The 24,852-nt window shown below is 38.6% G+C and overlaps 1 protein-coding gene across 9 annotated transcripts in view; it reads left to right on the top strand.

Moving 5' to 3' along the window:
• SGIP1 (SH3GL interacting endocytic adaptor 1) overlaps positions 1–24,852 on the top strand; it is a 211,781-nt gene that overhangs the window by 104,101 nt on the left and 82,828 nt on the right. For 5 of the 9 annotated variants that reach the window (XM_073788663.1, XM_073788667.1, XM_073788674.1 and 2 more), the window contains 4 exons: positions 2,027–2,098; positions 6,390–6,446; positions 10,053–10,107; positions 10,821–10,996. In XM_073788663.1, the coding sequence (XP_073644764.1) occupies positions 2,027–2,098; positions 6,390–6,446; positions 10,053–10,107; positions 10,821–10,996 (360 nt within the window). The remainder of the gene's footprint in view (positions 1–2,026; positions 2,099–6,389; positions 6,447–10,052; positions 10,108–10,820; positions 10,997–24,852) is intronic. The other 4 variants (XM_073788675.1, XM_073788688.1, XM_073788682.1 and 1 more) reach the window with 1 other exon arrangement.

The following is a 24,852-nucleotide window of genomic DNA, read 5'->3' as shown; positions in this document are numbered from 1 at the left end:
GTTCTCGCCATGAAATGTTAAGAAAGTAGACTGAAATTTATCAGACATTGGGTAACACTATAATCAAGGCTCTATTCAGCAGGGGAAAAAAAAGACCCAGAAGACTCAGCTTCTCCTCACCTCTTGCTTCTGGCTCAGAGCCCTCTCGTTAACTCTGTCTCAGGTACTCTCTGCTTCTGTGTCTTCTCTTTGCTTCTGTCTTGGTCCCCTCCCTGAGTTCTCTTGTTCCCTTCATTCTGACCCTTGCAAGGCTCTGTGAGATAGTCTCTGCTTTCCCTCCCTGCTGCTTCCAGGCTGGTTTGCTGTTTCTTGCTTCTCTCCCTGTGGCACCCTCAGTCTTGTCCTTTTTCCTTTCTCTAAAGCTCCTCCCTCCCTGCTGTTCATTGTCTCCCAAGGCCCCACTGCTATCTCAGAGTTCTCTGGTCTTCTAGGGACCACGAGTTTAAATCTCGAGCAGAACATGCATCCCAGTGCTTGGCACAGTCCTGGCGGGCGTGTAGCAGGCAACTCTGAGTATGTGCTGAGTCAATAAGCCCAGCCATGATTCTGCGGACTTGCCCACCCTAAGTCAGGGCTTCATCCCTGAGTTCCCCGATCCTCCTTCACTGTCACCATTCTCAGTCACATCAAGTTATTTATCAGCAGATGTGCCTTCTTTGTTCCTTAATTGGAAATGCCATGAATGGTCATGATTTTAGGAAGGAAGAATTATTTAATTTCGATTTCTCAGGAAATAACACAGACCTGTTTGGAAAACAGGCTGCATTCGAAATAAATGCAGGTTCTCAGAAACAGGGTGTACAGCTTCCTAGGTAACTGGAAATTATTGGCCAGCTGCTAATTTTACTATTTGGAAATGTACCTTAAGTTTTCTCCACATACTATGGTCACCAAATTTTGAGAACGTCTTATGAGACCAGTGCTGTAGGGGTCCAAGTTTCTGTTCGCATTCAGTCCCTGGAAATCTCAACCTGATTTTCTTTCAAACTCAGACTGATTTCTTTAAGACCTCGTGTCTGTGGAGCCAGTCCACGTTTATGTGGCTGAGTTAGCTTTCAAATTATTGCTTTTTGAATATCTGAAGTGGAAATTTATGGTTTCACTAATGTGGTTCTACAAACTACAGGTTGTGGTGTGCCCATTTAATGCTTATAGACGACTTTGTCAATGCAGGGGCCACACGACAGATTTAACTATTTAAATTCAGTTTCTCAAAAATCCAGTGAAGCCCATCTCTGGTGACACTGCTTTTGAGGTTTTATCTACAGAGCCTCTGTGGCCAGGCTGCACGTATCAAGATGGGCTTACCTTGCTCCCCACTGGCTGAAAATGCCTACCCTCGGCCGAGCTGTCTGTCTCGATGTCTGAAGCTTCAGGCAACTGTGTGTGATGATGCAGTCTAACCCAGAGACAAACTCTGTTTTGTGCAGGATACACTCTAAGTTTTTCCTAAGCAGTTCAGATTTCCATCCACACCTAGACTGGGGGCACTGGGGGTCACGGCCGTTGCTGTGAGGAGATCTCTGCTCATCCTGAACACGTGTGCAAGAAAGGGTCCGGATTTGGAGCTGTCAACTGTGTGTGCTGTGTGTATTGATGTCTCCCAGGAAGGCTTTGATCCAGGGGAATATATGATGGAGCTAGCCTTTTCAGACGTCCATTAAAAATGCAACCATTTTTATTAAGTCTCTTTGGTGTGTCCCGGTGTCTGTTCTCTACCTGTAAATTAAGTGCCGGCTGAGTGAGGACTCGATCCACGTCATCCCTAGTGCCTGGGGTGCCTCTTCCTCCTTCCCTTCTTCTCCTGGCCTAGCCACACCGGCCTGCTGAATAGAGCCTCATTATGGGCCCCAAAGTCCACTCTTTGCTTCAAGAACCCTGCCAAGATTGGTAGGCCCTACAATTTGGCCTAGACATTATTTCTTCTATGGTATGCTTGCTGACTCCATGTGATTCTTTATATGTGTCTTGAAGAACAAACAGATCCTTTAACAACTTTTTTCTACATGAAAACAATCAATTGCAGCAGCCCAGCCCACATGAACCACCCTACAATAGCAAAGCAGAGTGCGCACGTGAAGGAGGAAAAAAAGTTTCGGTAAGGAAACAGATTTTAGTTTAAGATATCCAAGGGGTTGTAGAAACAGTGAGTAAAATCCCAATTTGAAATTTGAAGAAAACAACAGTAGCACTTAAGAAGACTCTTTCTCAGATAATATTTCCCAATTACTTCCTGAATACCCAGGGCCAATTTTTAAATCAACCAAATAGACTCTATATGTTGACATCCAAATATACTTTTAAAAAGTGATCAGGCATAAGAGACGTGTGATTCCTATGTCTTACACAAAGGATAGGGATTCCAATTTTAAAAAGAATATGCTATCTCTAAGAAAGCCTTGGCTGTAATATAAACACCACCATACAAATTGAGTAGTTGTTTATTAGGATAAGCACCACCTCAGTAACATCAGGAATTTGGCAGGACCTTGGCCTGTGGGATCTAATGTACTTGACAATGGACTTGGGATGCTGATCCTGTCCCAGACTATGCAACAACTATAACTGTGTTGTCCAACACGGCGGCCACATGTGGCTGTTTAAAATTCAGTGCTCACTAAACGTCCATCGACAGCTGAATGGATAAAGGTGTGGTGCATATATACACCACATCTTGGAATTCCACCATGGACTATTCCACCATGGAATATTACTCAACTATAAAAAAGAATGAAATAATGCCATTTGCAGCAACATGGATGGACCTAGAGATTATCGTACTAAGTGAAGTAAGCCAGACAGAGAAAGACAAATATCATATAATATGATATCAGTTATATGTGGAATCTAAAAAAAATAATAATGATACAAATCCTATTTACAAAACAGAAATAGACTGACAGACATAGAAAACAAAGTTACGGTTACCAAAGGAAAGGGGGGGGATAAACTGGGAATTTGGGATTAAAAGATACACACTACTATATATAAAACTAGATAAACAACAAGGGCCTACTGTAGAGCACAGGGAACTATATTCATTGTCTTGTAATAGCCTATAATGGAAGACAATCTGAAAAAGAATATATATATATATATATATATATATATAACTGAATCACTTTGCTATGCACCTGAAACATTATAAATCAACTATACTTTAATTAAGTAAATAAATAATGTTTTAATTCAAAAATAAAATTCAGTTCCTCAGTCACACTTGTCACATTTCAAGTACTCCACAGCTACTTGTGGCTAGTGGCTACCATATTGGACAGCACACATACAGAACATTTACTTCTTCACAGACAATTCTATTGGATAGTGCTGTTCTATACAAAGTGAGTCAAGTCTGTCTCAATGGCAAAAAGATTATATTTAGGCAGTGTATCATGTGCCTTTAATACTTCTCACCAAGGAAAGTTATGTGGCCATGATCTGACCTTGGAAAAGAAAAGCATTCACGAAGGAAATTAAGAACTTTGATGAATGTGTAATTGAACGCAATTGTTACTACGTTTATTGATTTAAACCATGATATTATCTGAGAGCAGATAATAAACCTGACCAAAGTAATATACCTATTAAAACATGATCAACATTGCTGTAAGCCTCAATTATCTTTGAATAACAGTCATATATTCAAGTTGTAGAAGTTATTTATGCTAATTGTGGAATTTTAGAAAATACGGAAAAGAATTAAAAGAATAAATAATTATACTCCAAGAGAAAAATCACTGTTTATATGTTGATGAATAGCCAACATTGCTTTAAATAGTAAGCTTAGTTTTTAAATAATATTTCCCCACTTAACTTACATACTTCCTTGCTTTTTCACTGTTTTCCAATTGAAAAATCAATAGAGCCATTACCTCCATATTACCACTATGAGCTGCTTAAATGGTTAAACCAGGAGAATTGTTTCTTCCTTGGAGTTTGACCAGAAGAATTTCAGCCAGGTTCTGGATTAGCTTTAACTTGATAATATCCACTTGCAAAACCAAATATATTTGTAAGAATTCACTAGTATGAATGAGGCCAAATTGCCAATTTCTCTAATGAATCTGTGTGTGTGTGTGTGTGTGTGTGTGTGTGTGTGTGTGTATGTTTGCATATGTTTTGAATGTCTGCCCCAAAGAATGTATTTTTATGATTTGTTGTTTGTGTTTAGTACTTATATTTAAAATGTTCCTATTTTAAAGGAAAATTTCTTTTTATAGGCTTTGCTTTCTCTTTATCTCAATCTTCCATTGGTTTCCATGGAAACTGGGAAATTTTCACTCAGCCCAGATCTAGAAAATTCAAAAAATCGAGGAACTTTTTTAGTCATAATGTCGGGTATATGTTGTCAGGAAAGAAACATACACACACATATATTTATTTTGTTTTTGTTTAGCTGAACATATCAACTATCTTGGTTTTGAAAGGCTTTGATTATGGAGATGAGCTTATCATGGAAGCAAACAACTGTAGAACTTTGAAAATTTTGAACTCAGTAGTTTATCTAATCTCTTTAGTTTTCAGATAACAATTCTTTGTATTGAAGAATTGTTTGATAACTAAAAGGTCTATTAATAGTACTATACTGATCACAAAATTCATCAGTTTAGTTCTTTGAGATCAGCTTAGTTTATTTGATTTCTTATTATTATACATTACATTTGTATTTTGAATTTATTATACATACTATCTAAGAAGGATTTGGAGAATTTTGCAAAGAAGATATACGCAAACAGATTGGTAAAGTAGAAATTTTAAAAGAAAGCAAATATGAGAAAAAGAAAATAGGAACCATGTCCATTCACTATGAGAGAGATTTTTTTTATTATTATTAGACGGCACATTATTTGATGGACCATGTCCTCAAAAGCAGCTTCATAGCTCATACAGGTGCAGAGTTGATGTGGCAGGTTTTTAAAGCAAGCTTTGTTCAAAGAAGAAAGAATGTCATTGAAGCACTAATTCAATGAAGGCAATTCTGTGAGAAGGTTAAAATGATGTAGTCTGACGAAGTACATTATCTTTGTCAGGAGCAAGACACAGACGAAGAGGGGTACCAGCCCTGTATTCTGGGGCGCTGGTTGGTGGAGGTGGGGCAGAGTTGCTGCATTTGTAAATTCCAGTGCAGTGTTAGTGTACAGGAAGAGAGAGGAAGATAATGAACACATTATTCCCTAGGCACTTCACCCTTACTAAACTACTGTTAGTTCTTAGAGTGCCCACTCAACACGCAGTAAGTATTACTCAGTGATGATGGTTACTAGGTTACCTCTGATTTGGTTTTCTAGTGATCCTATATGCATAGATGCAAAGCTTTCTTCTCCTGCCTATTTGTCAAATTAAGTGTCAGCTGTTCACATTTTATTTCAACTGGCCTTCATTTGTGACTGCGAAATTACGTGTCCTGTCCTCAAGCCCCGTGTGTCACGTCAGCATCTGATGCGTGTTGTTGTGAGATCTGCGAGTGCTCTGTGACATACTGTTGCTCCATGTGCCAACTACAGGAATGTTGTTGAATGGACTGTCCATTACAAACCTCATTTGCGTTTTTGTCCTTTGCTCACAAGAAGTAGAGAATCCCAGGAATTTCAATTTGGATGATGCCACATCCTTGGTCAAGTTCTTATGGCCATACATGTCATGGTTGTCTAGGGACCAAAATAGAACTTTAAGACAACCCTGAGAGGACAATGCTGATACCCAGTCACTTGTAATGATGTGTGCTCATGGAGGCTTAGGATGCATGGATGATAGAAATCCACTCTTAATCCTCAAATTCTATATTAATAATTTGGTAAGAAAAGCCACTTGAAAGAATATCAGCACTATTTTTAAAACTTACAGGCTGAATTAACTAATTTGGAGCTGATTTCCTTTATATTCTGTCAAGTGGATAGTTAGGAAAAAGTTGAGTCAGTGTCAGAAAAGTTAAAAGAAGACTAGTTAATGGCTTGAATGAATACTCTTTGGATCTGTTGGAACTAATTGTATATGAGAGTAATGTAGAAGTCAAAATATTTCCATTTAAATGTGTATATACATCTGGGTATATCCCCTAAGGTATAGAGGATTAAATTATAACGTAGGTGCTGCTGACTCTCTAGTAATTGAATAAAATTTGAACAGCTAGTTGTTAATATCTCTATGCTTAGGTATCCTACAGTCTTTTGTGGAATAAGTGTGTAAGTTCTTTTATGCAGTGTCACAGCAGCTCAGTTTACCATTCAGTTACACCAATGTGGCTGCTTAATAGGCTGCTCTAATTTGTCTTTCTAGTGTTGGATTTGGATAGCTCTTGCTAAATACAGATAAGAGTGAAGTGTTCTTTGTTCCTTTTTTCTTTTCATTCAATTGTTTCTCTTCTAAACGTATTTTCAAATTTATTACAGAAGAAAAGCAATGGGGCACCAAATGGATTTTATGCGGAAATTGATTGGGAAAGATACGTGAGTATCAGAAGATTGTTTGTCTTTATAAATATTTCAGAATGTGAAAACGAGTCGAGGCATTCTTGTATTTAAAATAGGACACAGAAATAAGTGAAACACCTCATTAGGAAGTGCCGGCACAGTTAGCATGCCGGCACAGGTAGCAGTTAAGAGCACTAGAGTCTATTAGACCTGGGTTCAAGTCCTGGCCCCTCCATATATCACCTATGTGTGGCTTTGGTTATTTGCTGGCCAGCAAAAATGAAGTCAGTAGTTATTTTATAGCACTGTCGCGAGGATTCATTGAGCTAATTATTTGCAGAATATTTCAGTAGGCTGCCTAGCCTGTAATATGTGTTCAAAAAATGCTTTTTAAAATATTAACTCCAGATGTTTCAGTCCTGGTTATATTTCTAAGTGGCTTTCAGTATTGGGCCTTGATTTCATAATGTCCTAGTCCATTCGGGCGGCTCTAACAAAAATACTAAAAATTGAATGGCTTGTAAACAACAGATATTTAATTCTAACAGTTCTGGAGCCTGGAAGTCCAAGATCATGGTACCAGCAGATTTGGTGTCTGGTTGAGTGCCCACTTTCTGGTTCATAGAAGGCACCTTCTAGCTGTAACCTCACTGGGGTCTTTTTTATAAGGTCACTAACCCCAACCATGAGGACTCCTGCCTCGTGACCTAATCACCTCCAAAGGCCCCACCTCCTAATACCATCACCTTGGGGTTTGGATTTCAACATATAAGTTTGGGGAGAATACAAACCTTCATACCATAGCTCATGATAATTATTATAGCCTCGTGGTACAGATTTTTCTTAGGTCAAATGACAATCACTTGTTGCTTCTCAAGGAGCGAAGGTGAATCCCAGCTGAGACCTAAATTCTCCTCATAATTCCCCCAGAAAGCAATTAACCTCATCACCACACACTTCACCAACCACAACAAAATGGACACAATGGCTCTTAGATTTCTAATCATAGAAAACGTGTAGACCATATTCACATCCAAAATCATTTCTATTGCATAGTAAGTGCCCAAATTCACAATCCCTACAGAATGCCTTTGTACTTATACCTTAGGTGACTGTCTGGCCCAGCCTCCCCTTTCATAAGAATTAAGATTGATGTTAATGCTTTTGCACATTTGTTAATAAGAAGAATTTTATTTTTATAATAACAACCACCATTTATAATATTATATGCTACTGAATTCTTACCACCTTAGAAGGTAAATACTACATTATCTGCATTTTAGAGAAAAGAAAACTGAAGCTCAGAAAGGTTAAATTCTTCATGCCACTCGTGCAGTCCAAAACATGTCATTCTGTCAACCTCATTACCTGGTCCTCTCTTATATTTGTTTCCCAGAATTGAGATCTTTTGATATTTTTAGCAGTTTAATTCCCTAGATCTATGAGAGCCCCTATGTTATCCTACATCCAAATTGTTCACAAATAATGTTATAAAGGAAGTTACTAAAGATATTAAGGAAGGATGATTTCTTTTCTCAAAATTAACACTTTTTCACCCAGAAAGATTTTTGTTATGTTTTGTAGAATTCTTTAATATACAGGAATGGGATACTCTAAGCAAACAAGAAGCATGATAATTAAAATACGAAATTACTCATCAAGTACTTCTGCTACCCCATCTAAACTCTAAACCCTAGTGCTGTCCTGTCAACATGTAAGTGTTTAAATGAAGCAGAATTTCCCTCGAATTTGCTTGGTCCTAAAAAATACTCAGGTCACAGGAATTGTGCTTGTAATTATACACTAGACTCCACTTTCTCTAAGTAATAATAAAGGTTTTATTCTTAATAGATTATATCATCGTGTTTTTGGCAGGGAAGGCCTAGGGAAGGATGTGGCCTTCAGGCAAAGCCCTAAAGTTTAAGTAGGTTTAACTGACTGCACATTTGAGGGAGGAGACTTCCAGGCAGAGAGAAGGACATTTATGAGGACCCTGAAGTGGGAAAGAGCTTGCAGCAATCAAATCATAAACGTTAATAGTGGGAAGAAGGCCTTGTGAGAATCAGGCAGGGCCTTGTGGGCTGCACAGTGGTGCTGACTATTATTCTAAGTGCAGTGAGAAGCCAGGGACAGGTTTTTAGCAGGAAAGTAACCTTAATACACTTGCATTTTAAAAGTAGCTTTGAGTACTGAAAGGACAGAGGGAGACAATAAATGCCCAATAAATGGCAGCTTTTCCATGGCGTTCAGGCCCTCTTCTCTCTCCATGGTCATGGTATGTCTTTTGCTTCAGTGACTCCAAAATCTCTCTCTCCAGCTCTGTCTTCTTTACTTCCAGGCCTATGACCTCAACTACAAGAGGCTGCCCTTGAACTCTGCACCCTTTTCCTCTCTCAGGCATAGAGTTGAGCCTCAAAATACCTGGGATCAAGGCCCAGGTCTACCATTTGCTGGGTGTGTTTCCTTGAGAAATGGCGTCTAATTCCTCTTAGTTTCCTCCTTGGTGAATGGGATAATTCTTTCTGCATATGATTGTTATGAAGGGACAGTAAAATAAAGCGTGGGTCACAGTACTTATCATATAATAGGAACTAAAGTATGATAATTCTAATCCCAGTCATGCAAACTATCTTTTATCTTTCCTGTCTTTTTCCTAAAAATGTTACTCGCCTTCTGTTAGAATGAGTTCAGCCAGGAGTACTCCCAGAATTTGAGGATAGCAATCTCAGAGTCTTCTTGAACCTTCCATTTTCTTTTTCTCTTATGACCAGTCTGTTACTAAGAACTAACAAATTGTCCTTCCAAATGTCCTTGATTCTTCCCTTCCCACCACGAACAACTTGGTCATTTACTTAGCACATCTCACCTGAATTGATGCAAGCATCTTAAATTAGTTTTCCTTTCTCCAGTTTCTTCTGTCCCCAATATATCCTGAAGCATATTTCCTTAAGATTCTGCTTTCAGCGTGTCCTACCTTAATTGAGAAGCTGCAGTAGCCATATCAAGTTCAGACTCTTCCCCCAGCATATTGCTCCCCAGCCCCCAGCCATGGTCTTCTTTTCCATGGTCTCCCACCATACAGCTTCCTTTCCAGTCCTGTCATTGTCACCATTGCCTCTCCTTTTCCCTACAGGAATCATACTGTCCATTCCTGCCTTGGTGTCTCGGTACAGGCTCTTCCTCACCACTGACTCCCCTCTCCTCTCCATCTGGCCCGAAAGGCACACACAGACTCTCTAATTCTTCCAAACCTCACAAATTTCCTCTCCTTTCAAACTCCTATCACTGATGTTTTGTGTTTCACATTTTTTTGAACTTTTGCTTACCAGAATACAGTCGAAAGATAATTTGCATTTTGTATCCCTGCCATGTTGCTCAGCATAGTCTTTGGCTTACAGGAAATGCATGATAAATTCTGTTTGAATGTTTTCTTTCATTGACAGTTGATTCCTAGTTTATTTTCCCAATAGGAAGACTCTCCAAATATCCGTGAGTAAATATCTAAACATATAGGGCCCAGCACTCACCTCCAAAACGAGAGACAAGTCTATACCCTTAACTGGAAGACCCTTGAAGGAAAATGAATAATTCCTTTATCATTGTCAGGATAATAATTGCTTAATGTGCACTTGTATTTTATAGAACTCACCTGAGCTGGATGAAGAAGGCTACAGCATCAGACCTGAGGAACCCGGCTATATCCTTTCTTTATATTTTAATTTTCATTTTCATTTGCTCTCAGCAGGGTGATAAATTTTGTATTGAAAAGGTGCTGAAACCCAAGCTTCTCAAGTCCTGTTGTCCCTTGTATTAGAGATGAATAAGCAGCACAGAGAACAGCCTGATCACTAACAAGCAGGCATTTTGCCTTGCTCTATTCATAGAAAAGAGAGAGTGAGGAGAAAGAGAAAAGTTGTGCTGAAAAACAGTTGTACAAATTGCGGGTACTGGGTTGTCTGCTGAAATCCGATACGACAACGTCACTAATGGTGGCTGGAAAATAGCTCTGACTTGTGCTTTGCCTGCAAACCATCTCTGGTAAGAGCAGGTCACACTCTGAAGCAGTTAAAAATCATCACAAATCATCAGTAGAGAGGCCTTCCTGTCTCCACAGTAAGAGGAAGTTCCCGTGGACCTGTCACGCCTGTCACTGTGTGTGCTGAGTGAGACACAAATGGCCAACTTTGTAACCATTGCTCCTTGAAATTCACCATCCTTAATCCTGCTCCAAGGAAAGGTGAATAAATTCTAACTCTCTCCTTCTTTACCCTTTGATTTTTGTTTGTTTTGCTTTGATTTTCTACCATCTAAGGATACTTCTGCTGCCTCTATGTGCAGTCACTCATGTCTTATACTCATCATTGCCTCCCAGTAGAAAAAAAGAGTTATGTATCTTTAACTGTGTTCTACCTACCAAAGGAAAGCACTTTTATTCTTCAAGCGAATCGGAAGAGGAAGAAGAATCACACAAGAAGTTTAATATCAAGATTAAGCCATTGCAAGCTAAAGACATTCTTAAGAATGCTGCAACTGTAGATGAACTGAAGGCATCAATAGGCAACATTGCACTTTCCCCATCACCAGTGGTGAGTGGATTTTATTTCAAGCTTTGGTGAGGTTGGACAGAGAACTGTGCTCTGCCCATACATGTTAAGTAGATCAGAAACTTCTTAAACTGAAGGCTGCATATGGTCACCATTTTATGAAGTCTATAAACCTGAAGCAGCTCGTTCTAGCCATGGAAAGTTATGCTCATTCTATATTGCAGTTTCTGTGCTTTTCAAAATGGTAAAAATGCACGAGATCACATTTCTTTTTGATGTTTTCCTGCAATCACTTTTCAGAGAAGGAAAGAATAACATAAATATTATCCAGACTTACTCCTGAAACAATTAAAAACGATATGAAGTATACAAATTTACTAATAGCGATTTTTAAAAACACGTCTTAATGTCATCTCTTATGATATAAAACATAAAAACTCATGGAAAGAAAACCAAGAAAATTGCTTTTTTTTAGGAAAATAAAAACCCTTTTCATTGCTAATGCTTCAAAAAGAAATATTAATCTAACATCATAGATCATAGTCTAAAAAGATATTAAAACTCATAAGCTTCATTATATTTTATTATCAAATTGTCTTAAATAATCTCATCATTTAGGCACCTCAGATACAGGTACGCCTTATTTATATTAATCAAATTCGTATTTTTCTACAAGTTGTACTTCCTTCTCCAATTCTCATCTACTAAATTTCTCTAATTGCTGCATTCTGAGTTCCAACATTTACAGTGTTTTCTCTGTAGTACTTGATAAATGCTGCAATTGTTTTCTAAAAATAGCTGTGAAGAGCAGATGAAGGCTCTCATACTAGGAGCTAAGATGTTCTTGGCTTCTTGGCATCTTCTTTAGAGAAATGTGCTCTCCCTGCAGCATTTCCCATGAACGAGGTAATTAATAAATGCTGAACCATTTTTGAGATGCTTCTGGAATATCTCGACTAACCTTTCTAAAGGAGTTGTAATCACCCATCCTTTGGGAATAAATGTTTGCCTGCCTGGGATGAATAAAGTCTACAAAGATGCCTTCTTTAGTGCTTAGTGCTTATAATGGCCTTTACCACTACGGTTAGGGTCAACTAACATGATTGCTAATAGTAGTCAACCACAGCAAATGATATTCCAGGTAATTTTTAATCATACTCACTTGCCATCTTAAGATGTTTTCTTGAAAAGGGAGGCATAACATGTATTAGTTTTCTTTCCCTTCTGCCATGGAGGGTACAGATTTTAAATTCACATGTTGGTCTACAATACAGGTGATTTCTAGTAATAGGGGCATTTTAACTGTACACACTTTCACTTTTCAGTTAACATCTTTCAAGTCATTTTTTACTTACTAAATCATTTTTTATCAATTGTAAAAGTTTATTTCAATGCCTGAAACCAGTTTATATCCACTTCTCTATAGAGTGTAATAAACCTAGTGGTCATTTGAAAGCTACCAGGATAAGTGTAAGAAGGCAAGTTCATGGGGTTCAGTGAACAAATTTCTGTGAAAGAAAACTTATTAGAACGATCCCAGACATGTGTGGGATATATTTGCTGAAAGCTAGTTGACTCTTGGAAAGGGGAAGTCCCTTCTATCAAAACGGATATGCCTGCCCAAGTCATTCCTCCTACCAGATAATGAGGGTACAGCAAGGAGAGTGGTTGTCACTCTGAGCTCTTCCCAACACCAGTTTTTAAAGTGATATATTGACATGACGTGGCTGAGACTGACAAAATGATATTAGGGAAACAATGTTAAAACTAGATGGAGACACCCAGAGAAGTAATCCCAGGGTTAGGCAATTCCTGCAGCCCCACAAACCAAGGGATCCCCCCGCCGACTACTGCCTCCACACTCCCAGCTGGTTCCCTCTAATGTGAGAACCTGGCTCTCTCATTACTCTGATTCCCAAAGAGTTGTGATTTTTGACATTTACTGTAAGAAAATGAGCTGTGATTGTTGCTTTAGGGAAAGGTAGGCACGTTTCTGGATAAACATAAGTGTAAAGAGCGATTGGACTGGAAACATATTCTTGGCTTTAGAATCCATGCCCTCTTCTAGATAACCCATAACCAAATATAGGTGTATTTCACCAATGACATAGGTAGAACTTTACCTCCAGAACTGGATAAATAGAAATAACTTTCTGAAATCCAGTTAGTGCCATGATAAAAATGAGGAATGCTTTGCACAGCTTTAGGTGTTTCCAGCCAAGCAATCAGACGTTCACACAGCTACACTTAATTCAGGTACAAAAAGAGAAATAGGACCTATACCAGTTAATGATATATCAGAATATTTCATTTAGGCTGTGGTTCTTACGCTACAAAAGTATCAATTGTTACACTGCTAGAAATAAAGAAAATTCCAAATGGTAAGCTATTCATAACAATGTCTTATGTTGAATTCTGATTTCTATTTCTTTTGAAGAATTTTAAGATAAAGTTGTGTTTCACTTGTTCTTTTCATCTATCTGTGAATATGTATTAATGAATTGTAACCCATTTGATATCTCTTATCATGAATTGATTTTCATTTTATTTGGATAGGTTTCCTGTATACACATCATGGTCAAATGACTCGATAAATGAATGAAATGAATGAATGGATGGATGAATGTGTCATATATATCTATGTGTATATACAGTATAAACAAACCTATCTGAAAATTACTCCTCCCCAAAACAAAGCTTCAGCAACATAGAAAATCAGGGTTTTAGCGACTGGCAAAAATCCTACTCTACAGACAAATGAACATAATTCTAGTCCAGATCTCACCTGGGCCCTTGATTTTTATATAGAAATCAAGTATAGTATGGACCAGGACAAGGCCAAGCACCAAAAAAGAAGACAGGAGGATGCAGAGGTCAACTCACAGGCAAAAGATGTTAATTTCTATTCTTATCATGTTGTGGTCTCCTAGTAAGATATCATGCTGATATGGTAAAGAAGGAAAATCACCCAGGTTTTAGTTGTTGATTTGGGATCTGTATGAGTTAGAATATTGGTAGAGCTGCTTTAACAGAAACCAAAATAGTCATGGCTTTAAATAAATGGATGATTTATTTCTATCCCACAAAAGAGTCAAAGCTGGTAGGCAGTCCAGATGGGTAATAGAGTCTTGCTCCAGGGGTCATTCAAGAACCCAGGAACTTTCTGTATTATTGCTCTACCTTTTCAAGGATGCTGGTGCCTTACCATCACGAAACACCTCCATGTTCCAGCCTTGGGATGGAGGAAAGGGAAAATAAAAGGCAAGTGGTTTCTTTTAAGTGTTGAATTCAGAAGTTGTACCCATCACTGCCCCCCAGATCCCACTGGCCATAATTTAGTCTTATGGCCATATTAGCTGGAAGGGAGTCTGGGAAATGTAGTTTTTGGCTGGATACACATATAACCAGCTAAAATCCAGGGTTCTGTTACTAAAAGATAAAGGAGTGAATGGATATTGGTAGATATTGACACAGTTTCTGTGCCACTATATCTTAAATAATCAGATAAATTTGGGGAGTGATTGGAAAATGGGATTTCCTCCCCATCTATCTTAAAATTATTCCCAGAACCTATTGAAACTAGGAAGTTTCCTTTTAGAGAATTCTAATCACTAATTTCTAAATACCAGTTATGTTATGCTATGTGTTAGCCAGCAGAAGGATGAAAAGAAACAAACTTAAGTAAAATACCAACTTATTTGGTTGATAGAGATGCCTCCAACAGTAATAGTGCTCCTTCTATCTTACAAAGTTCACTGCTTTTTGAGGAAGGCTGTTTCATTGTTGAAAGAAATTTATTAAACCCAAATGCTGTCTCTGTGTAACTTTTGTTCATGTTATAGTTGTGCTCTTTGGAGGATAAAAAAAGGACAGAGTGCCTCCTTTTCTCAACAGGTTTTCCATGCAGCATGCTGACTCCAATTCCAAGTTTAGTGTGCAGGATGTTGGGCTCAATACCTGTGGGGTAGGGTGGGCAGAGGGAGAAGTTAAGCTGTTTTGCACATCCAACAACAGCCTAAGCTAATCACATGGGTAAATTGTGAGCTAGAATGACCCTTCCGGGTTGTCCTGGATTTAGCTGAGATCGATAACCTTTATACAGCTAGTGCTCCAATATGGGCAGGCTAAGAAAGGGGCATGACCTTCGCCAAGGTGGCTCTCTGCAGCTGAGTCAGATCCTGAAGTGTTGACAGTTGAAGGCTGTCTGCCAATAGCACTCCTAACAGCTGTGGGAGAAACCCTTCTGAAGACAAATCTACATGGCATATTTTGGCACCTCTTGTTACCACATTCTTTTCCAAGTGCTTTCTGGCCATTTGTATAAATAATTTCTTCTAGAATCTTGGGTTAATAGGAGGTAGCCGTATAATAATACCCAGGTCTGCCATGTTCTACCTATGTAACCTTAGATAAGTCCTATAATTCTTCTGAGCTTCTATTTCCTTTTCTGTAAAGTGAGGGTAATAATGGTCCTTATGGAATTTTTCTGTAGATTATGGTTGGTCTCTGGAAGAATCAAATCTTCTTTGACTTTTTGTTCCCTGTGCTTAGCACAGTACATGGCACACGTTGGGCATATAGATAGTTATTCAATAAATGAGTGAATGAAGAAAGCACACAGAATATCCTAGTAACAGTACCTGATGTGTACATAGTACTTTGCAGTTGTTTGTTTCTTTATTACTGGTTGTATTGTTCAGGGTTCTCCAGAGAAACAGAACTAACAGGATATATGTATATATGTGTATAGATAGATGAGAGAGAGAGAGAGATGATGATGATAGATTTATTATAAGAAATTGGCTTCACGTGATTATGGAGGCTGAAAAGTCCCACAACATGCTGTCCACAAACTGGAGACCCAGGAAAGCTGGTGAAATAATTCAATCTGAGCCTCAGCCCTGAGAACCAGAAGACTTGATGGTGCAAATTCCAGTCTGAGGGCCCAAGATGACAAGGTGTGTCCCAGCACAAACAATGAGGCAGAAAAGGGGGGTGAATTCCTCCTTTGTCCACCTCTTTTCTATTCAGACCCTCGATAGATTAGATAATGCTGACGCACATAGGGGAGGGTCACCAATTCAAATGCTAATCTTATGTGGAAACACCCTCACAACACACTCAGAAATAATGTTTAATCTGGGTACCTGACAGCCAATCAAGTTGACACATAAAATTAACCATCACACTAATATGTATGTATGTATGTATGTATTTATCTATATCTGTATATACATAATTTTTAAATCTAACTCTTGACCCTTTATTGAGAGTCATGGCTTTGCTCCCCCATTTCTAGTCCCCTGCCCTAAAAGCATTCTGTCTTTTCATATCCTGGATTATAATGTATCTGTATCTCAAGTCTTGAATTCAGTTAAAGAGGTTTGGGCAGTCTCTTGCCTATCTTAGACTTTAATTTTGAACCAAATCTCCACCTTTTAGAGGAACTACTTTTAAATCAATTTTTTCCATACTGGACATTTGTGATTGATATTTCTTTAAACACAAATAGAAACTTTGTACTTAACCCCTGAAGGACCTAGCATACAGTGCCAGCTTATTTTACAGGAAAGATATTAGAATCTGTTAGACCTGAACTCAACCTCTTGCAAACTTAGGCAAGTTTCTTAAACCTATTTGAGTCTCAGTTTCTTCATGTCTAAAATGGGAATAAATGAACACCTACCTTACACGGTAGTCCATCTCTTTCTGCTAATAAAATGTAAAGATCTTTCCTTTAAAGGAGAAGATGGAAGCAGAGATATGAGATAAAGAGTTCTGCTATCTGCTTCCCTTGATACCACACTCCTTACATTCAGGGTAGAAGCAAACCTCTATTATATCTTCCATGAGTGGTTTTGTCCTTAAAAAGTAAAAATTTCTCAAAGGGGCTAAATAAATTAACGGGTGCAATATTGGACTATAAGGAAATATGCCCTTATAAAAACAACAAAATGAAAATTCAATACACAATGGAATACCATTAATTCCCTTTAAGATAATTTGAGGGAGATACAAATAGACACTTATTCCAATGATGTCACAATTACTCAAATAACTGGGCTCTGCCTCTTACCTGGGGTTGCTTTGCGCAAGTTACAAAACCTGAGTCATGGTTTCTTCATTAGTAGGTGAAGATAACTCCCATACCTACTTCACAGGGCTATTGTAAGGGTGGCATGAGTTAATATAGAAAACACTCAGATGCTACATTTAGGGATTATTTGATTGTTGTTATTAGAATTGTCTGCAGAGCCTGGGGCATATTTTTAAGAATATCATTAATGGTGATAAATCAGAAAACCCAAATGACCAAAAGTCATTTAGAGCCAAGACCAGTAATTACTCTGAGTATCAAACTGGGAAAATGTGTTAATAAAATAGCTTATTTTGTGATGCCTGTGGATTGGTTTTGAAGCTCACTCCAGAAGCATTCCTGTTTTAGCATTCCTAATTTTGTTTTAACAAAATCCCTTGAATAAGTGTGGTGCTTCTTCAGGAGACCGTACTGAAGGCTAGCATTCCTAATGGGATCCTACATTGTGCATCCCCACCAAATTTATTTCATGGAGAAATGACATAATATTCCAGCCCTCTTCAAATCAATTCACCGAATATTTAGTAAGCACCTTCTGTGTAGCAGGCACTGAGAGCTAGCATCAGAAATATTGGACACACTTGGTCCAACCTTCGTGCTAACTAACTACAAGCTTATCAGAAAACAATGTATAGCTGATGTCACAAGCGGTACATAGAGGTTGAACTTCCCCTTGTGGTCCTGTCTTCACTCAGTCCTGATTGAATATGTGGACCTATGTGGTCAGCTTCCCCTCTGGCCTCCATTTCACAGTCTCCTGACTTCCTCACTCCTCTCAGGATCTCAGAGGTAGACATCTCCGTTTCTTCCAGAACCCACAGGGACACATCTTCAGCGACATGCTTTGCTCCCTAGGTGCTTTGAATCTTGTGGCTCTCATAGCTTTCCTGGAATTGAAAAGACAGATGCTATATTTTAATTCTTGGTGCAATATCATCTTTTCCTTGTGTCATGAGCTGCCGTTGATTCCTTTACTTTTGTTCTTCGGTGAGTCGAGGATCACTGCTGACTTACCTTGAGAAGTTGTCCTTAACTAGAAGCATTTAGTTCTATACTGATTACAAATTTTTGCTCTGGGACAAGTCAGAACTAAGTTTGCATTCTGGCTCTGCACTCATTATCCACATGATCCTGGGTAAGTTACTTAAACCTTTAAGCCCCAGTCAAGGCTTAATCAGGTGTAAAATCATTTTAATAATACTATTCATCTCATAGTATCCTTATAAAAATTAAGGAAGTAGTGCATGTAAAGTAGTTAGTACTTTGTAAGTATATTTATGTAAGGCCCAAAGGAGTTGCTTAGTAAATGATAGCTATTTTTAATCAGAACAATGGAGTGTGTCTCCTGGTGACTACTCATAAACATCCTTAAGGTCAGAGACCACTTAGAGAACTTACGATGGCGATGGTGTTGCTGGTTGGCAGCTATGAAAATTTGCTTACTGATTGTGTTTCAGCTGCTTCACATATGTTCATTAATGTATCCACACAACCACCCTATGAGATAGGTACTATTATTACCCTCATTTTACAGATGAGAAAACTGAGGCATAGAAGAATTAATTAATTCACCCAAGATGTCACAGCTAGTAAGTGAAGTTGCTGAGATTTAAACTCAGAAGTTCTGGTTTCCAATTCAAAAATTTTACCCACTATATTATACTACTTTTGATGAAAGCTACTGTTTCTCTTTCCAGAGGAAAAAATTAAAATTTCAAAAATCATACAAAACATTTTACAAATAATTTCTGATTACTCACAAACCCTTTGAAGGCTATCACTATAATGGTGCCTAAAGAGCCCATGTCACTCTACATACACTCTCTCCTGTGTTCCATGTGACAAGAGAGCAAGGCTGAGCTGATAGGTCAGTCAGGCTTAACTGCTTCTGTGTCACCTTTGTTTTAAATGTTAAAGAAAGACACCTTGTTTTTATATGACTCATATATTTCAGTTCCCCTAATCAATCAATCAGCAAGCATTTTTTATATGGATGGTTCATTATAATAATGGTTCATGTTTTACAAAAGCTGTCATGATCAGAAAGATGTAATGAGCCAGCTACACTGTTAAGTAGGCAGGGAGGTGGTGCTCACCTTATTTTACGGAAGACATCAACTCCAAAAGATCAAGAGGCAGCTGAAGTTTCGAGGGCCAGGACTTGAACTCCAGCATCTGCCTCCTTTCTGCCAAGTTAAAAACACAGTATATTAAAAAAAAAAAAAAAAAAACAAATAAAAACCACCACAGTATATTTTCTCATCTACATTGAATCAGGGTCTGTGATTCAATTATTTTTAAATTCCTCTCAACTTTAATACTCTGCTGTGCATATTCTGGCCCAAGAATCTCTACGTGAAGTGCTCTGTTTTAGGGGCAGGTTGATGATATAGCAAGGGGACCAAGAAAGAGAGCACTTCCTTGAAGCCCATTGGTTAAGTAGAGAGAACACAGGCTTTTGAGTCCGTATCTTATTATCTCTGTGTCCATGGGCAAGCTCCTTAACTCAGCATCTCAGTTCCCAAGTCTGTAAAATGGGAACAGTAATGCCTACCTTCTCAGGACTGATGTAAAGATGACATGAGATAATGTTGCAAAATGCCCACTTCGGTGCCTATCACCTAGGAAGGGGCTCTATAAGTATCAGTTCCCTTTTCAGCTCCATTTCTCTCTTCCTTAAGTTCAGAGACTTGTGGGAGGAAGAAAGAGAATAAAAATAGCGAGGGAGGACTTGAGCAAAGTCAAGGAGAAGAGGGTTGATAGAAATGATGAGAGAGTAGGAGTTGACCTAGCCTGGCATGTGTGTTACTGCCTCCTCTCTTTCCCCTGCAAAATTCAGTGATACAAGGAATTAAAGAATTTGACATGGAGTTATGAAGGGGCAATTAGTTTAATCTTGTTCCTGGAGATTTGCCATCCATAATGGAGTTATTTAATCAAAAAATCTGGGGAGGGAGAGACAGCTTTTAATTGAGGACAGTCTGGTGCTGTTTGCCTATTCCAGGTGCCCCCCCACCCCCAAATTAGCCTGCCAGCGAGCAAAATCCCTGAATTTGCTGCTGCTTGGTAACACCACCCCCTTTCCTGTCCTCACTTGGGCAGAAGGTTCAGCACCCCATTGAGTTCAGTATAAAACAAAGAGTCATCTGTGAGGGAGGAGAGCTCCAGTCTCCTACACACTGGCATTCACTCCTGGTAGAAACTCAGCACGGTGCAAGGGGAAGGTAAAGATTGCATGCATTCTGATGCTAAGCGCTCAGCCCAGACCTCCAGTGCAACGAGTTGGAGGGGAGAGGCTCAGCTTGGCTTCAACGCATCAAACATGATTTGGGTTGGGATTAGATCAGGGATGTCAAGCATGAAGCATATAAACTGCCACTCCCCTTCCAAACCCTCAGCAGACATTGCAACTAGATCCCACATCCCAGACGTAGTCTGAGAAGCCCCCTCTAGACAGAGCTGCAAGCAGCCTGGCCAAAATCTTCTGGAGTTGGCACATGAGATGTATCTCTTTTTTTCCAGGCCTTATAGAGAAGGATAGTTGGGGAGATGGGTGGGATCTTCCTTTTTCAAAATATATTCTTCTCTTTCCTGCATTATAGTAAGCCGTGCGACTTACTCGCAGAAGAATTTGTTTCATATCTGATATGTGTATGTTCTTTCCTTCATTACTAACTATTTTTCCTTAGGGAATTCTCTGTTGCTTCCATTCCCTGACATTTAAAATTAAAATATCATTTTTCCAAACCCTTATGCCCAGCCTACGATGGTAAGAAGAAATCCCTGAGCTGTTGTATGTTCTGATCTCCTTGAAAATGAGCAGAATATTAATTCAATCTGGATTGCCTCTGTTATTATTTCTCCAACTAATACTGGTTGTACCCTCTGAGTACCTGGTATTTTGCTTCCCTTTGTGAGATGTAAGAGTTAGAGTTTCCTTGCATAACTGCAGATTCTTTCATTGTGTTCTTCTATCTCAGACAACCTAATCTGATTGGGGGTTCCAGAAACATGAACACCAGGGTCAGAGACCTTAACCCTCAATTTCTGTTACCAACTTAAAATCTAATTGAATGAAACAATAGACTTACAATATTGACACACATAAAAATGTTAGGATGGCCTCAACCAGAGGTAGCAAATCTTGAATTATATGCTTTCAATCTTTTAATTACAATGCTAATTGTAATCCAAAAGACTAATTTTTCTATCTTTAAGGTCTTCTGCTTTGGTTGTGTTAGTCCTACCAGTGTAGAGTTGAATTTAAAACCATTTTTATTAGCTAATGGTGTATTCGGGATAGAATGGGCCCTGTAAAGAAGCAATCATTTTGGAAAATAAGTTTGTAACAGAAACATAACTTGTGAACAATTCAGCAAGTGTTGGGTTAATGACAACTCATCCTGCACCCAGAAGTTATAGGTTCTTACTCCTGCCTTAATGGGGCCTTTCCTCTAGAGTCTAGGACACTGAATGGCATGTAATAGGTACTTAGAAAATACCTGTTGGCTGGGAATTCCTTGGCAGTCCAGTAGGCGCTTTCACTGCCAGGGCCCCGGTTCAGTCCCTGGTTGGGGAGCTAAGATCTCACAAGCCACGCGGTGCAGCCAGAAACAAAACAAAACAAAACAAAATTTGTTGGTTGATTGAACAGAAGGGTGCTCTTCACTGTGGGAAGTATACGGAACTTGGTGTTTCACTGGGATATAAGACAACTTATATCCCTCGCATTATTTTATAAAGAGAGAAAATTTTTTATCTTTTCCCCTTCAGTTCAACCAAGTTTTTCTTCGTTATCAGATGGATGATCAGTATGAACAATAACTGTTCTTCTCTTATAGGAGTTATCTGTAGGTTCTTTTCTAAAGTTTATTAATGTGTCCTTTTCTGAGGCTGCCAGTTTTTTGTCATAATTCTCTTCCCCTAATCCCATACATCCTAATGAGATGTCTGCTTTCTCATCTCAGATTTCAGTCACTTAGTGGTCCATGACCTTGAGAATAAAGGGTAGATACTTTATTATCTTTTTACACTGTTATATTTATTTTTATACTAAAGAGTTTCTATAAATGTATGAATAATAGTATAAAAATAAGTATAACAGTATAAGAAAAAAGGATCTATCCCCTTGTTCTTTAAAGGAGAATTTTTTTTTTTTAGTGCCAGAAATAATCTACAGCAATGAATGTACTTTTTCATTGTTTTAGAAAAAAAAATCTTAGAGTGCGAATCACCCATATTAATTATGTCAGAAAATATTTCCTCAAAGACTGGGGGAAATTTCATTTCTAAACAGAATGAAGGTGAAGTTTCCTTCTGTCTCTTGTATTATCTAAAGGACAGTCACTAACTGGACCTTAAGAACTACTGTTTCAAATCAGCCACCAGCACAGTTGTGGTACAGAGCTGTGCACGCCAGTCTGAGCTACTTGTCCTGAAGTGGCCGACACAGAGGGAAGGCAACATGGACTGGTCTCATTCTGTTTTGCCCAGTTGAAACTCTCTTTCTACCTCCCAGCCTGTGTGAAGCCCATCTTTATTTTATTTTATTTTTAGCATGGTACATGGGGAATCAAAAGAAGCTTCCAAACAGTAGTGAAAAACAACAACATATGTCACATCCAGGCATTTTCTGGTCTTGTTTCCTCTGTTTCATCAATGCCTCTTCTCAGCAACCAAGAGTGACTAAACGTCCATGCTGAGAACTCCTGATTGGGAGCAGAGCGAAGCCAGTCTTCACATTGGCCTTCAAGACCCTCGCGGTGGGGACACCACGACCCCAGACTAACACCTGCCACTCTTCCTTCTCACACCACCCCTCCCAGCTCCCTGGCTGTGCCCTCTTCCTCTAGATACTGGCACTGCCACCTCCCTCTCAGCTTCCGATGCTTGTTCAAGTCACCTTCTCAATGAGGCCTCTCCTGACCATCTTATTTAAAAGCACAAAACTCTCTACCCTGGTATTCCCAAACCCTTATATTTTTTCTACTTTTTAAAATTGCATTTATCATCTTCTAAAATACTAAATACTTTGCTTACTTATTATATTTATTATTTATTATCTATTTCCTCCCCTGCCCCCCAAAAAGCTCATTGAAGTTTTTTGTTTGTTGTTCCTATGGTTTTGTTCACCAAGGTACCAAGAATAGTGTCTGGTCTTTATTAGGTACCCAATAAATATCAGTTAATGGTTTAATAAATGAATAAATAATCCTTTTGCTCCTTGTGAATACCTGACTATTCATACATAACTGATAGGAAGTGGTTATATCTATAAAAAATCTCATTAGCTAAAATATAGACTCAAAATATAGCTATCCTATTTTTAAGGTTAAACAATTGTGGACTCTTAAAAAGCTTCTAAATTAGGTCTGGCTTTTTGTGTCTTGATCCCACTCTGTGAAACTCGATGCCAAAAATTCCCATGGCAGCTCAGTTCCTTGTTCAGAGGACAGGGGTGTATTTAGAGCACAAAATCTCCATGTAAGGATCATTGAAACTCTGGTGTATATTTTCTCTATTCACCTCAGTTAGCTTTGGTCTGGGTCTCCAACAGAATTCAGTTTTAAATGCTGCAGATTTCATGCAGAATGAAGGCTTCAACAAGCCCTAACTTGAATGACTACTTGCATTAGAAAGTGACTTAGGATAGCGCAGCCAGAGAGAGACTCCATCCGCAGAGGGCAGGGGTCTGTGTGCTCCTTGGAAAGCTTCCTGGATCATAAGGATGAGCTACCTTTCAACAAGGCTTGCAAATTGGAAAATTATGTTATCTCAGGCCATAGGACAGGAACATCCCTGCACTTAGAGACAGTGGTTATATTTTAGGTATATATATTGTTCAATCCAAAAATTCACTGACTTTGTTTCTGTGAACACGAGTACCTGGAGGTATACATGTCTTTTTTGTTTCTTTTATTATCTTTTCCATAATTAAAAATCATTCTGATGCTATTAGTTCATTTTAAATCAAGAAATATCTTTGCTTTCCCCAAAGGAGAATTGTCTTGTCATGTTTTATCTTTGGTTGTTTAACATTCTGAAGAAACTCTTAAGCCCAACGGCCATAGCCTAGGTGTTGATAGCTGCTAACAATTAAAACAACATATTGAATAAAGATGGTTTAATCATCATCTAGCCTGGAGTGGGCAGGAGGGGAGGGCCCTTATCACTCAGGTGTTCATGTTTATTCTTCTGATTCTAATTTAATAAAATGAACTTAATTCTAGAAAGAGGCTGAGAAATTTACCTATATAATCAGAGTTTAATTCTAAGATCTGACACCATGCCTAAAAATACAAGCTCACTCTCTGAAAAGTTCATTCCCTGTGACCTGCTATGATAGACAGGCATGACCTATTTAACTCCTTCCATTGGAAAACTCCAAGATTATTTTCCAGGCTCTGTGATCTGCAAGCTATTAGCTCTGTTGTTTCTAAATCCCAGTGCTGATAAGGGCCAGGGGAATTGGGTTGTGCCATGAGCCCACCCCTGCCCAGGCTTTCTGGAGTTAGACAAGCTGGGATCTAGTCCCACTCTCATCCTTTGTAACCGCGTGACCTTGGAACGCAACTGACCTTCCTTTTCCTCACTGGTAAATTAGAAATAATAATGACACCAACCTCATAAGGTAAAACAATAATAGTAAATTCTCAGTGAATTTTATCTGTCACTATCATCCATATCTTTTAATCCTCACAACTGTTCTATAAGATAGCAATCATCCCTACTTTACAAACTAAGGAACTGAGGAACAGTATGTCTTGCGCAAAAGCAAGCAGAAAATAAGGGGTTAAGCTAA

This window comes from Tursiops truncatus, chromosome 1 (genome assembly GCF_011762595.2).
Source record: "Tursiops truncatus isolate mTurTru1 chromosome 1, mTurTru1.mat.Y, whole genome shotgun sequence".
Lineage (NCBI taxonomy): Eukaryota > Metazoa > Chordata > Mammalia > Artiodactyla > Delphinidae > Tursiops > Tursiops truncatus.
The sequence above is the reverse complement of the archived record's forward strand: the minus strand, read 5'-3'. Positions and strand labels throughout refer to the sequence as shown.